The following is a 15778-nucleotide window of genomic DNA, read 5'->3' as shown; positions in this document are numbered from 1 at the left end:
TTTTTTTTTTGGGGGGGGGGGGTTATATTCAAAATCAAGTTCAACCCTTTCTTTTCATATAGCAACCCTTCTTAAATAGGGGAGGGGGGGGGAGACTAGTGTAAAATAAACAGCCCATTGCCCTTCCCTTTTTTTGGGGGGGGGGACTATAAAGGTGTTACTTACATGTAAAACCCTTTTCCCCCACCCATATATGTTTGATGATATTGACCTCTAGGCTCTAAATGCGGATGCCACTTATTTTAAAGGGTATGTAAAGATAAAATTTTTTCATGCTATTAGACTATTAGTATTAACAAATTAAAAATCTTAACATTTTCTAAATAATAAATATCGAAGATTGATTTTACGGCATTAGGTTGGTTTATTCGAAGATTGATTTTACGGCATTAGGTTGGTTTATAAAGATAATTTACATTTTACATTTTACAAATTTGTAATTTAAAGTTAAATTGTAGGTTGGCGACGAACGAGAGATGGGCCAGCCAACTTCAAGTTACTTGGATACTAAGGGGAGAAGAAACGGCGGCGCAACCGCCGAAAACTGCCGAGAAAAGGCAAAATAAATTTCAGCGGCTTATCGGAAGGTAATGAGGAAATTACATTTTTGCATACAACCCCTTTATTTTAATGGCTTTCTCTACCTTTTGAACGCCTTTCTCTTTCTTTTAAATGCGTAATTAGTTTTTATATACGCATAAAATAAACTTATAAAGTTAATTATTTTTTAATATTTGATTTTGCAGTGTTTTTATACTTATATTGTGAACGTTTTGAAATTGAATTGAAATTGAATTATATCTGCATTTGCATTATGAAAAATACTAATTATTATTATTTATTACCTTAATAATTTATTTCAGTATAAATATCCGAATAATGAAATCTAGACCCAGCAGCACGAAACGAAGGAGCCTGCGAATACTTGAACGACGTCAACGACTTGACCCAGGTATAATATATATTGAATTCTATTTATTTTTAGTTATTCCAAGTGTAATATAATGAATAAATAATCTTTATACTAAAGGATCTCACTAACCGATGAACCGATCGGGTTCTCCTTTTTACCTTTTAATTTACCTTTTTAAAAGCGAAGCTTTTCTATAATTATGGTCGGTCCGTCCGATTTAGAAAGCGTAGCAACTCTATAATCATTACCAGAATGTCCGTACGTCCATTTTAAACATGTTGATTTTTCGTCCGAGATAGTTAGCTTTTATTCGTTAATTTTAGGCATGTTAGAATTGTCCTATCGATTTCAAACTTTGCATGATGTAGTTACGTACGATTTAGAAAGCGAAGCAACTCTATAATCATTACCAGAATGTCCGTAAATCCCTTTTAAACATGTTGATTTTTCTACTTTTATAACAACAAAATTTTATGTGATCTAATTATCCGTTTGATCTGGTTTTTGGTATATTGATTCCTTGGACAACAAAGAATAATATTATAAGCGAAGCAAGCAACTCTATAATTAAGTCCTAGAAATGTAAGTATAACCATAAACATTATCGGTTATCCTGTATGAAGCAGTTTTCCAATAAATTTACTTACAATTTTGCTTCGACTCTTATACTTTATATTTAAATTATTCACTTCAGACACTATACAAGTGTTAATGTCCGTTTGTCCTACCGTTTCAGTGCTTCGCTTTTATGGATGTTGTCATCGTTGTTTTAAGTATAGCTACTCTTTAGTTTAATTATATTACTGTAAAGTTTAAACTTTTTTAAAGTTAAACTGTCCGTTTGTATAAACTATAGGACTAAGTTAATAAATTTATTTAGTGTATAAGATTTAATTCATTAAGGTGTGGCTGTTGTAATACTTTAACACTCCTGCGTTTGTCCACTCCGACGTTTGGGACTCCTGCGTTTGTCCACTCCGACGTTTGGGACTTTGAAATAATAAATAAGATTTAATTTATTAAGGTGTGGCAGCTGTTCCTCCTGTTGCTGTTGATGATGGCCATGGACGAGATGATCGGGTTGTTCAACCAAGAGGACAAGGTATTATATATAATCATATTTTTATTATTACCTATTCCAAGTCTTATATATCTTGTACATATTAACCTAACCTAACCTGTACAGAAATACTTAAAATTAATATTTTAATTTAACACTCCTGCGTTTGTCCACTCCGACGTTTGGGACTCCTGCGTTTGTCCAGTCCCCTTACTTTGAAATAATAAATAAGATTTAATTCATTAAGGTGTGGCTGCCGTTCCTGTTGAACCCCAGCCTGATGGGCATCGTCGAGGCCATGGACGCCGTAATGCTCCAAGAGGACAAGGTATTATATATAATTGGGACTCCTGCGTTTGTCCAGTAACCTTACTTTGAAATAATAAATTCACCTTTTGGAATGAATTTAATCTGATTGCGTTGAGATATTTTATGATTTTGAAAAATTAACCATTTAAATTAATAGTAAATATCATACAGAATTGCTTACATGATTATTATAAAACAAGGATGAAAACATGCATAAAAGAGAAGCTCCAAAAAAATGCGTCAAAAAATCTAAGCTGGATCTTTAATTAAAATGTATTTTTTTTGGCTCTTTAATTAAAATGTATTTTTTTTGGCTTTTATGGAACTAATTGTAATCTACAGAAGGGAAAATCACTGGGGATGTACATCGATCTATCGACCACCCTCCTGAGAGATTTTAATTTTAATTTTGATTTAATTTATTAAGGTCATGCTCAACAGGTTGTCCAGCAGATGGGGAACCATAACAATGTTGGTGTTGCTCCGGGCCCGGCTCCCCATCAAGCACCACAGCCCCCGCCCCCCCCCTCAACAACAGCCGGACCCCCCACAACAACCAGACCCCATTCCAAACCCCCCCCAACAGCCCCCCCAACAGCCCCCCCAACAGCCCCCCCCACAGCAAGAACCTCGTCGTGAGCGTGTCGTACCGGCTATTTTTAATTTAACAATAGGTGCGCACGCCACAGTCAATATCAACAATAATCAATTTGAATTCTATTTAAATTAATATTTATAATTTTGTAATATTATTTCATAATAGAATTCAAATTGATTATTGTTAATTTTGTAATATTATTTCAATTTGTATATACTATTTAACTATTTTTCTATTTTGTGGTGTTATCCCCCCCCCCCCCCCCCCGACTAAATGACTGGATTAGGTTAGGCTTTTCTCAAATTTATACCCCCCTCCCCCCCCCCCCCCCGACTAAATGACTGGATTAGGTTAGGCTAGGTTAGGTTATATGGCTAGGGGGCCGAGCGCCCACGGTTATTTTTATTGGTGGGGGGGGGGATAAAAATTGTAAAAATCTATTTTGTATTTTCAAATTTTGTATATACTATTTTTGATATATTTATACTTTATTTACTAAATTTGCAGATTTTTTAAAGGGGTAGTTTCACGAAATGCATTTAAACTTAATTTAGTGAACCGCATATTTTATCCTGGTTAAATGGGTAAACTACATTTATATGGCATATATTTGAAAAAATTTCAATTTTCTACCACATAGTTTTTAAAATGTCAAGACTTGAAAATCGTCTTTTTAAATTGCATATATCACAAAAAAGACAATTTTCAGGTCTTGATATTTTAAAAACTACGTGGTAGAAAATTGAATTCATTTCAAATATATGCCATATAAATGTAGTTTACCCATTTAACCAGGATAAAATATGCGGTTCACTAAATTAAGTTCAAATGCATTTCGTGAAACTACCCCTTTTCTTTAGTTTTAATTTTTTCATTTTCATTTAATTTTTTTTTCAATTTCATTGTTTCATTTTCATTTTTTAGTAGCAAATCTACTTTATATTTCTAAATGTAAATATGTCTGTCTGTCTGTCTGTCTGTCTGTTTTTTTTTCGTTTTTCAATTTCATTGTTTCATTTTCATTTTGTATTTCATTCATTTCATATTCATATTCGTGATATTGTAAAAATAAATGTGATAAGAAACTCGAAATAATACACTTTTTTATTCATTCTTATGGTCGGTCCGTCCGATTTAGAAAGCGTAGCAACTCTATAATCATTACCAGAATGTCCGTACGTCCATTTTAAACATGTTGATTTTTCGTCCGAGATAGTTAGCTTTTATTCGTTAACGATGCAAGAAATAGCTATTGATAATTTTAAATACGTGGAACGCTTACCTAACCTACCTAAGTATATCAAATAACTATATCAAACGTCTCTCTTCCTTGGATACAAACGGCTGCGCCCCTAGCATTTAGAGGCTCTATATTCGAAGGGATATGAAAGGGCAGAAAAATAGCCTAAAACCATCTAAGGACCTATACGAAGCTGTACTGTAAAGGAGAACCATATAGGTTCAGTGGTTAGCGAGATCCTTAGCTACAGACAAACAGAGCTTACTTCTTTATAAGTTTACTAGCGGCTACGCCCCTAGAGGCCTCTAGTGGCACTTTAAATGTTTTTGTTTGTTAAAGTTAATACTATAGCTATTGATAATTTTAAATTTATGTCTTCAAAGTTAAAATAAGTACACAAATAATCACGGCAGAAACATAAGTATTTCGTAAACATATATTAATTAACGACCTAACTAAACTTTAACTATATCAAACGTCTCTCTAGCCTAAAACCATCTAAGGACCTATACGAAGCTGTACTGTAAAGGAGAACCATATAGGTTCAGTGGTTAGCGAGATCCTTAGCTACAGACAAACAGAGCTTACTTCTTTATAAGTTTACTAGCGGCTACGCCCCTAGAGGCCTCTAGTGGCACTTTAAATGTTTTTGTTTGTTAAAGTTAATACTATAGCTATTGATAATTTTAAATTTATGTCTTCAAAGTTAAAATAAGTACACAAATAATCACGGCAGAAACATAAGTATTTCGTAAACATATATTAATTAACGACCTAACTAAACTTTAACTATATCAAACGTCTCTCTAGCATAAAACCATCTAAGGACCTATACGAAGCTGTACTGTAAAGGAGAACCATATAGGTTCAGTGGTTAGCAAGATCCTTAGCTACAGACAAACAGAGCTTACTTCTTCAATTATAATTCAAATTATAGAGCAGCATCGCAATTACAAATTAAATTAAATAAAAATAAGAAAATTATTTTTCATAGTTTTATTATTATAGCATATATATGTCAAGTTATTTATGTGGAATCTAACTAAATATTCACAGGAATACGATCTCAACTCAACGCAACATCAATGATCAATCGATAATGATCACAGACTCATCAGAGTCATCACCTTCACCTTCGCTCGCGCCACCTTCGTGTTCCAGAACTTCCAGGATGGCGTCAATATCGTCATCATCGGAAGATGGATTTACATCGCCGGAGATATCGGGATATTCGTCTTCATCTGATGATAGATCTACTGTGCCATCTAAATTAATCGCACGGTCATAGACAGCTAACGACTGGATAACGTCGTCACGGTAACCATTGCATTTGGCTTCCAGTTGCTGCAGAACAAGTTCATTTTCTTCGCGTGTACGCTGAGAAGATGGAAGGGCTTGGTGAAGGAATTGGTATATACCAATTCCTTCACTAAATAGTCTGAGCGCCTCCATATTACGAACACTCTGAAACCCCGACCTGTAAAGCAGGTTAGATATATCTTTAAAATATCTGTGTAGGACCTGATAATGGGCGTACCATCCAGGCATCAGGTCGGGGTATAAAGCCGGTTCTGGATCTGTGCAGGTAAGAGTACGGGGGAAGTGAGGAACCAAGTCATCCATCATCACCGGCTTGCGCCTGCGCCCAACTCTGACTCTCTGTCCTTGTTCCGCCATAATAACGATAGCAAAAATAAAACAAATGTTCAAATGTTGTCACTTCAAAGGTCTGTAAGCAAATGAAATTTCAAGGAATCATTACCCCCTACAAATTTTTCTTTGTTGTTGGTTTCCAAGAAATTATTAAGATTTATAATATTCTAGATATCTTCAAATATGAAGTGTTGGGAATGGGATGTGTGAAATATTTTTAACAAGGATGACAATATCCATTAAAGCAAAACATTAACATAAATGCATTAGTATAATCAAAATTATAAGTAAGTATTCTGTCTATAAATTATATAAATACTAACATACTGACGTCTATAACCAACACAAATTATAGAAAAGCTTCGCTAATTCCTAGTATTTTGAATTTTCCATATGTTTTGTTTTGTTTTGTTTCTTGGGGGGGGGGGGGGGGGGGGAACATTAACATAAATGCATAAGTATAATTATAAGTAAGTATTCTGTCTATAAATTATATAAAATAGTAATACTAACTGACGTTTATAACCAACACAAATTATAGAAAAGCTTCGCTAATTCCTATTTTCCATATGTTTTGAATTGTTAACTTATTTCTTGGGGGGGGGGGGGGAGGGGTCAATATTTGTATCGTAAGTTGTAACGGTCAACCTTCAAATAGGGGAGGGGTGAGACTACACTAGTATAATAAATTATAATCTTACCCACTCCCCAAGTTAAAAATTAATCGTGACCCCCCCCCCCTCTCATATATATAAACATAGTGAAAATGAAATTATAAGAATCCTTGTTACTCTATAATTAAGGTATGTCCATACGTCCCTCCGTCCGAGTCTTTTTACGGAAATACACTATATTGTTATATATAGAAAAAGATTGTTATAAATGTTTTATCACGTATTTTACAATTTTTTTGTCCATTTTCACCGCTCATTATGAATATGGGCGGAGTGGTAATGCGCGCTCCCCCCCCCCCCAAAAAAAAAGGGGGAAAAACATAAATATTAGGAGGGGATAGGACAGTGGACAATAATAATAATCTATATTCTATCTTTATATATTTAGAGGTGTAATTTGTAAAAATCTCAAAATTTTTAACATTTTCTCCATGTAACCCCCTAAAATTGGGGTTGGTGTTGTATGTAATAAATATTAGGAGGTAATAGGATATCTGTTTAGCTCCCCCCCCCCCAAAAAAAAGGGGGAAAAACATAAATATTAGGAGGGGATAGGACAGTTGACAATAATAATAATCAAAATGCTGAACTGATAAGAAATAAACAATTTTAAGTTTAGGCAAATTTAGGATTATGTAATTGTAAATTCAATTGTTTAAGTTTTAACGTTTTTCTATTAGCTTAATGCTTCAAAAGACAACCATACATTTTTCCAAATGGTCTATTTATTATTCATAATTTTAGAGCTTCGCTACTTATGTATGTTTTATTAGGTAGACATGTAAGAATTCTGCTAATTTCTCCTTTGAGGAGGGGGGGAGGATTTGATGCTTAATCTTTCATGTCCCACGGTCCACGGATAAAAAACAAATATATAATATCGTAACCAACCTGGTAATGGTATGGTAATAATTGGGATGGGGGGGGGGGGGGGGGAGAAACAAGATTAAATTTGGATTTAATACGATGAAATTATAGTAAATAAATTAGCCGTTAGAGGGTAAATATTTCAAATTGTTCTTAAATTTATACTTTCATCATTCATTGGTAAGAAAAGTTAAAAATTATATTTCAAGTTTTAGAAACCTATTTTTAAGAAAAGTTACATTTGAGACGAATTGATTTCACAAAGTATTCGGTAATGTAGAAAACAAACAAAATTGCTTCAAAGTTACATATTGAAAGTTGGAATATAGATATCTTCAGTGATACTATATTCTCTTTATAACACTTTATGAAGGCTTTTTGGCCAATTATATTATAGATTGATGATAATATCTGATAATATCATTTCATATGTTTTAAGTTTTAAAAACATTCTTTCGCAAGGAAGGGTAATTTAAATTTTTTAAAAAGGGTCAACTAAATAACATGACACGGATATGAAGCAAAATTGTAAGTGAATTAGTTGGATTTGGAAGACTCTAATTGCAATAAAACCTACTCTTTTTGAATAAAACAAATATACAAAGTTTTTACTTTTTAATTCGTTCGTTCTTTAAGACAGATAGCTATTTCTTTCATAGTTAAACGGCTCCTCGGGGCTAAAAAAACTGGTTTTAATAATCAAACGATTGTACATTTCTGTTCTGTCTATATATCATAGTTATCATTGAAAACCAAAGAATAAAATAATAGGATGTCTGTTAATCTCCACGGATAAAAAACAAATGAAAAAAATTATATTTGATTTGCAATAAAAACTACTCTTTTTCTGTTCTGTCTACTCTATATATGTCATAGTTATCATTGAAAACCAAAAAATAAAATAATAGGATGTCTGTTAATATCTCTCTACCAAGGATCTCAAATTGAAATCTGAATCTCGTTTTTATGGTAAATAAAATTAACATATCTTCGCTTAATCGCTGTACAATATTTTTTTTTTTGGGGGGGGGGCGGGGAGGAAAAATTTATGTCACCTGATTAAGGAAGGGAAACTGGAAGGGTCAACTTAACTGAACTCACATGAGAAATATGAGATCTTCATACAGAACAATAATTTTCTATAATTAGGGTCAGTTTGTCCGTCGACTATTTGTCGACTATTCTGAACTATTTAAGTGTTATTATCCGTTTGTTATACAGTTTCAGAAATCGTTTTAATCTTACAGAACAATAGCTTTTTTATAATTAGGGCTGGTCAATCTCCGTAAGAAAGCGGATAGCTTTTTTCATTTCTGGTAATGTAGGCATTTGCTTCCTGTATCCGTTTGTCATAAAGTTTCAGTACTAGTTTTTATGGATGTTTTAATCCTTGTTAATATTCCCCAATATACAAGGTATATTGATAAAAGCGTTTTTTTTTTGGGGGGGGGGGGAACATTTATGACCGCATAAAGCTAAGGGTCAACTCATGATACAGGAAATATGAGACCTTAGAGAACAAGGACAAAACGTTACAATTTACAAAACTAACTCCAATCCAAATAAAATAAAAATATTTATTTTCATTTTATTTAAGTCAACATAGTTTATTTATTTATTTAGATTATTTATTTCATTAAAGTAAAAAAAGTTATGATTATTGTTTTGTTAGTATGTTAGGTTAAATAATAAATTAGTACATATTACTTGAGTTAGAATGATTAATACATTATTTAATGGTTATTGGTGGTTTATTTTTTAACTTTTCTTTCACTTTATGATATTAGCAAGTTTGATATATGGTTGAGTTGAAATGTAGAAGACAGTAAGCAGGGTGGAGGGTTGGAGAATGTAGGGTGTTGGATCTTTGGAAGGTGGATTATTATAGAGTAGATACGCTGAAAGCCTGAAACAAAAAATCTTAAGTCTTAACAGCTATGTGAGGGAGAGGGGGGGGGGGTGGTAATTTATCTATCCTTTACAACCCTCTCACATACTCACACGACAATACAAATACACATAATAAATACTAGGATATGACAATGAAAGAAAAATCGAGATTTTTGGAATAAAGAAAGGGGAGAATAAATTATTTAAAAGTCTTATCTATTATACAAATTTTATATCTAAGTTTTCATATTTATTGAATTGTTTACAAGTAAAACTGATATGGTTCTGATATCGCAAAAACCAATCAACCAATATTATTTTTTTATAATTCATTCTAAAAAAATAAAAAAAACTCATCAATATTTAATTTTTAAAGTTTTCATATTTATTGAATTGTTTAAAAGTAAAACTGATATGGTTCTGAGTTCTGATATCGCAAAAACCAATCAACCAATATTATTTTTTTTATAATTCATTCTATAAAAATAAAAAACTCATCAATATTTAATTTTTAAAAAAAATTGTATAAAAAGTAAAAAAAAACACTGAGAAAATATTAGGTGTAGAGGTTTCGTGTTCTTTCTAGACAGCCATATTGGCTATTTTTCCAAATTTTGACGGAACGAAAAAATTTATTGGAAAATATCAGTAAATATTAACTTTCAGGATCGTAAAAATTTAGAAAAGATTTTAATATTTAGGTTTCCTGTCCAAATTCAACCCTTTCCCTAATTATTATAAACGACTTTGGACAGTTAGAAAATAGGGGGAATATTAAAGAAATATTGACCCGAGAGTTTCAAATTTCCATCGTCAAAGATATATTGAATAGATTTCAAGTAGACATATAGTACATAAAGTACATATAGTACACAGTGGTCACCCTGTATATACCCTCAGAAAAAAATTATCCCCCCCAAAAAAATTAAAAAATGTTTTTCTATATAAAACTTATACTAAAATTGTGGGAGAGGGGATTCGACTTCCCCACCCCCCAAAATTCTTCTTTTTTCTTTTTAAAACTAAAGTAAATGTTTAGGTTGTTGAATTCAACATCCCCTTCGCCACTCCTCAAGTGCCTCTTGAGGCCTCTAGGGGGCGTACCCGCTAGTATATGATTTTATGAATGAAAATGTTAAACAAGATATGTGAGGTTATTGCCTTTATTCCCTTAATAAGATTCTATTTCAGCTTACAGCTGGTTTAATTTAAGATTTAAAAGTAATTATATGAGGGTTAGAAAAATTAAAAAAAAAACTTTAAATGCATGATGCTCAAAATAGACATACTTATTTTTTTAGGTTTTATAATGGAAATATTTCGCTTCTTAACGTAATTAAGCTGAATCGTAATATCAATCAACAATTGCTATGCATAAAAATTGTACCTAACTGTTACAGGAGTCATCAAGTTTGAAATCGATTCAAACGTACCTAAATTAACCACCCTAAAGGTAGAAAAGCTATGCTTTTAAAACAGGCATTAAATATAAAATTGTAACCTGCAAGTGGATCTTATTAGATACGAAATAGTTCCATATGTTCCACTCGGAGCAGAATCATAAAATAGAACACAAATCCCTCCAGCACCACCACATGACTCTTTCTAAAAATTTTACAAATGGCAACAATTTACTGGCTTTCAAACTCTTTTTCAGTAACGCCTTGTTTACGAAATATGATAAATATCAAAATTGTTAAAATTTTTGTTTTGTTTTTTTCCCTTGGTTTAATTTTGCCAAAGAGTAAAATTGATAACGAAATTAGGGGTACAGTCCCTTTTGTGGAAACGCCTCTTAAGGGGCGATTCGTCGTATTTTTACAGTAACTTTTTCCCTATTTCTAGCCCCTGTGGAGGACTCTAGCCCTGCGAGGCAATCGCCTAGCCCATCTTAAACTGTTTTTAAACTATTTTTCAAAGGAATATCAAAAATATACTTTAGACACCTGTAGAATCATACTGCAAAATGAGAACAATTGCCCACATCAATTTTTATAAGGATTTTAAAGTTTATTTTTTACTATGGATTAAATAATTTTTACTAAATCGTGATGTTTCTTTTCTTTGTAGGTAAAATACTCAGCTTTTAGAGTGTCTTGCTTCGTAAATATTGTATGCTAGTATATAGTACAGTTAGGTCTTTTGATTTTATCTATCAATACTAATTTAAAATTAATTCTTTACAACATATCAATGAATTAACATAAAAATGTTTCATGTCTATTATACATTAAAACACATAAAAATTGGCTGTAAAGGTTAAATAAATTAAGATGACAACAAATGTTTATACAATACAACAAATTTATTTTTGTCACATATACAAATATGATATAAAATAAGATTATTCAAACATATCTTTAAAAATATTTTTAATAAGTATGTATCTTTTATGAGTAGGGTTTTCATTCTTTTCATTTTTATTAAATAAAATTATTTAACTACGTTTGAACTAAGTCACTTTGTGAAAACACTCTTTCTGAAATTATAAAGAATTGAAATGAAAGAAGATTTCTTATTGGTTTAAATTCAGCATTATGTTTTTTATTGTACTATGTCAGATTTTTCAATGAAATTTATTGTTTTAGAAAAAAAAATTATTTCCATTAAACAGAGTAATGTTTTTTTTTATTGTATCAGTATAAAGTGAATTATATAAAATTTTTCACTAAGTTACAATATTACACGAAGAAAAATAAGACCTTATGATCTGGTAAAAATAACCAGAGCAACAGTAAAAATAAATTTTTAAATCCCCTAAAAAAAGTTTATTGGGAACTTAATTCAAATTTGGGCTCTGCAGTCTGATTCTATAGGTGTCCTAGTATATTTTTGACCCCCCATTCAAAAATAGTTTAAAAACAGTTTAACCTAACATCAAATAACCATTTAAAAGCTACTGTGAAAAAACGACAAAATGCCCCTTTATTGATAATATCTCTAAAGCTAAACCCCAAACAAACATATTATGCAAATCTGAATTTTAAAAATAGCAGCTTTTTTATTCGTTTAGGATGATTTTACAATAAATATGAAATGTAGATGCCTTCTTTGGTTACAAAATTCCACTGCTATTTTTTTTATTAATCAGCACCAATAAAGCACAAGAACTCAAAAACAGCATTTGGGGGAAATACTGGTGAACAAAAATAATATGCAAATCCAAAACAAAGCAATAATAAAAAGGTTTTTTGGCACTTTTCTCCTCTTTTAAAGATTGATTCTGATAAATTAATAATTTTTTAAGGGATTTATGCATTAATTATAATGAAATATAGTTTAAGGTAGATATTAATGATTTTTCTAAATAAGAAATGTTTGGAAAAAAAATAAATTTGATCCCTATCACTTTAGAGGACAGCTGTTGACCCCCAGTCTTATGGATGAACCTAAATACATGTTATAGATAAAAAATTACCCTGAAAAGTATACAAAAATGTTTTTTGATGTGTTAAAAAAAATCCATTTTAAAATCTTGATTTTGAGGATAATGACCTTTAAGATGCTCCTATTGGTGGTGATGGTGAGCCAAATGTTATCAAAGTGCATGTCCATGATGACAACTTATATATTAAACTATGATCCAATTTTTGTAGACATAGCAGACTCAAATGGAGCCTGCTGACAAGAAATATAACCATCTTCTAAAAACTATAGTATTCACTTTATGAATTGGAGTAAATAAAATTGCAATTCTTTTCTTTTTAAATAATGCTGGGCTGGAGGCTGATATGACTACGAAAATTGGATCATAATTTAATATATAAGTTGTCATCATGGACATGCACTTTGATAACATTTAGCTTACCATCGCCACCAATAGGAGCATCTTAAAGGTCATCATCCTCAAAATCAAGATTCTAAAATGGACTTTTTTAACAAATTAAAAAACGTTTTTGTATACTTTTCAGGGTAATTTTTATCTTTAACATGTATTCAGGTTCATCCATTAGACTGGGGTCAGCATCTGTCCTCTAAAGTAATAGGGATCGAATTTATTTTTTTTCTCAAACATTTCTTATTTAGAAAAATCATTAATATCTACCTTAAACTATATTTCATTATAATTAATGCATAAATCCCTTAAAAAATTATTAATTTATCAGAATCAATCTTTAAAAGAGGAGAAAAGTGCCAAAAAAAACTTTTTTTATTGCTTTGTTTTGGATTTGCATATAATTTTTGTTCACCAGTATTTCCCCCAAATGCTGTTTTTGAGTTCTTTTGCTTTATTGGTGCTGATTAATAAAAAAAAATAACAGTGGAATTTTGTAACCAACGGAGGCATCTACATTTCATATTTATTGTAAAATCATCCTAAATAAATAATAAAGCTGCTATTTTGAAAATTCAGATTTGCATATTATGTTTGTTCAGGGTTTAATATATAAATAAGTAGAAAATTAATATTTCAATAACTACTGAACTGTCAAAATTATCCATTTAAGGGAAGCTTCCCGGGATGGTTTCAGACAAAATTATCCTAACTTATAATATAAAGTAGTAAAGTTTCTTATCTGAAGCTAAAGATCCTAAAATTGTTGTTAGGAATCTGATGTGCTTTTCATGTAGACTTTACAAGCATCTTGGGATGATTTTGAGCTAAATTCTCGACCTCCTGGGCCCTCTTCTTATAGAGGCTAAGGGAGTAGTAACTAGTGCGTTAATATAATTAAAATAACGACTGCGCCCCTAACATACAAGGGCTCTGTATTCAAAGAGGCTATAAAAATAGCTTAAAACCATCACAAGACCTATTCGTGAAAATACCATTTTTCGAATTTCATTCTTCTGCTAACCTAAAAAGTTACTTTAGGGGCCTAGAAATACATGTACAAAATTTCAGCTCTCTATCTCTACTGGCGACCTAGCGCCAGGCATGTAAAATATCAACAGATAACGGTAGCATGGCGGTTTTAACAATATCTCAGCAATGTGCAGGTTTTAAGCTCTTCTGCATATTTCAATTTAAACACATAAGGACAAAGATATGATATCCCAAAAATCTTTTGTCAAAGTCTACTCTACACCTAGCGCCAGTCATGCATTTTATACCTGTGGAAAAAGAAATTGCCAGCGCTAGGAGTAAAGTAGACTTTTGGCCTTATGATTTTAAGTCAAAATATGCAGAACACCTAAATTCATCTTCCAAGCCACTCTATAAGCATTTAAATTTTTTTAATGAAATAACGGGATTTCATAACTGCCCTTTTGAAAAGGCCTAAAAAATATCTTTTTTTGTCACTTTTTTCACTGTTTATAGTTACAACTTATTAAGATATTATTCTCAGTTTCAAAAAATCGACGCCTTCAGCACCAAAACCGGCAGTTAAAATTCTGTGCCCCTACTTGAAAAATGAATTTCGGCACTTTCCTTCTAGGGACTTGTGGAGTAGGGTGGGTTCATATCGGAATTAGACAAAGCGGGGATATGCAACAGATAAAATTAACCTTAAAAACATTTCTGACCAAAAAAGAATTTTAAAAAATTGAGTTTTAGAACACGACCACTTAAAAATATAATTCACTACTTATTAGTAGGCAAAGACGACATTCAAAAAAAATTTTGAATCAGAACTATGGCTTCATGGTGCTCCCTGGAAAGGCCTTGAGGAGCTGAATCAGGAACTTTTGTCCGTTTCAAAATATCTCATTCCTAGCCTTAGAAATCACTAAAAAACCAAAAAAATTTAAGGTTTATTGAGAATTGTCCAATTTGTAGAGGTTTTTTAGATTTTCTCAGGCTAGGAACGAGATTTTTTGAAACGGACAAAAGTTCCTGACTCAGCTTCTCAAGGCATTTCCAGGGAACACCATGAAGCCATAGTTCTGATTCAATAAATTTTTGACTCCCATTTATAAATAGCTATACAATTGAATGTCTGGTCGTCAGCAGTTTTAAGACTTAGGATAAATTTTAAATCATCCAGAGGTGTATTATATCTATATAAATTGAGTGCAGATCCCCACTTTGGCCTCAGAAAAAAAATGTCCAAAATCGACCCACCCTATTGTGGAGCAAAAGATCCCCCCCAAAAAACTAAAAATATGAGTTCTGAGCTTATTTTTAAAGATATAAACCTGATTTTTTAAAAAGAAAACTTTGTTAACATAACTCAGTAACCTTTACAGATTTCATTTTGGGACTTTCCTTCTAGGGGCTAGTAGGACAAAAGACCCCCAAAAACTAAAAATATGAGTTCTGAGCTTATTTTTAAAAATATCAACCTGATTTTTTTAAGAACTTTATAGTACTAGGTAACCATTGCACATTTCATTTAGGGCCTTGAGGGTCAAAAGACCCCAAAAAACTAAAAATATGAGTTCTGGGCTTATTTTTAAAGACATCAACCTGATTTTTTTAAAGAAAACTTTTTAAACATAACCAAACTAAGCAACTGTTACAGATTTCGGCGTTATAATCCCCAGATTTCATTTTGGGACTTTCCTTGAAAAAATCGGCGCCTCCAGCACCAAAACCGGCAAAAACCGGCAGTTAAAATTCTGTGCCCCTACTTGCCCCCCTCTTCGGCCAAAAACTAAAAATATGAGTTCTGAGTTTATTTTTAAAGAT

General features: G+C 31.8%; 1 protein-coding gene across 1 annotated transcript in view; it reads right to left on the bottom strand.

The window, feature by feature from the left end:
* LOC145328983 (putative phosphorylase b kinase regulatory subunit alpha) overlaps window positions 1-15778 on the bottom strand; it is a 106033-nt gene that overhangs the window by 27060 nt on the left and 63195 nt on the right. The window contains exon 28 of the mRNA XM_080172977.1: window positions 10706-10809. Coding sequence (XP_080029103.1) covers window positions 10706-10809 — 104 coding nt within the window. The remainder of the gene's footprint in view (window positions 1-10705; window positions 10810-15778) is intronic.

This window comes from Acartia tonsa, chromosome 1 (genome assembly GCF_053477335.1).
Source record: "Acartia tonsa isolate MP-2025a chromosome 1, ASM5347733v1, whole genome shotgun sequence".
NCBI classification, from domain to species: Eukaryota; Metazoa; Arthropoda; class Copepoda; order Calanoida; family Acartiidae; genus Acartia; species Acartia tonsa.
This window is presented reverse-complemented; position numbering and strand designations above follow the sequence as displayed.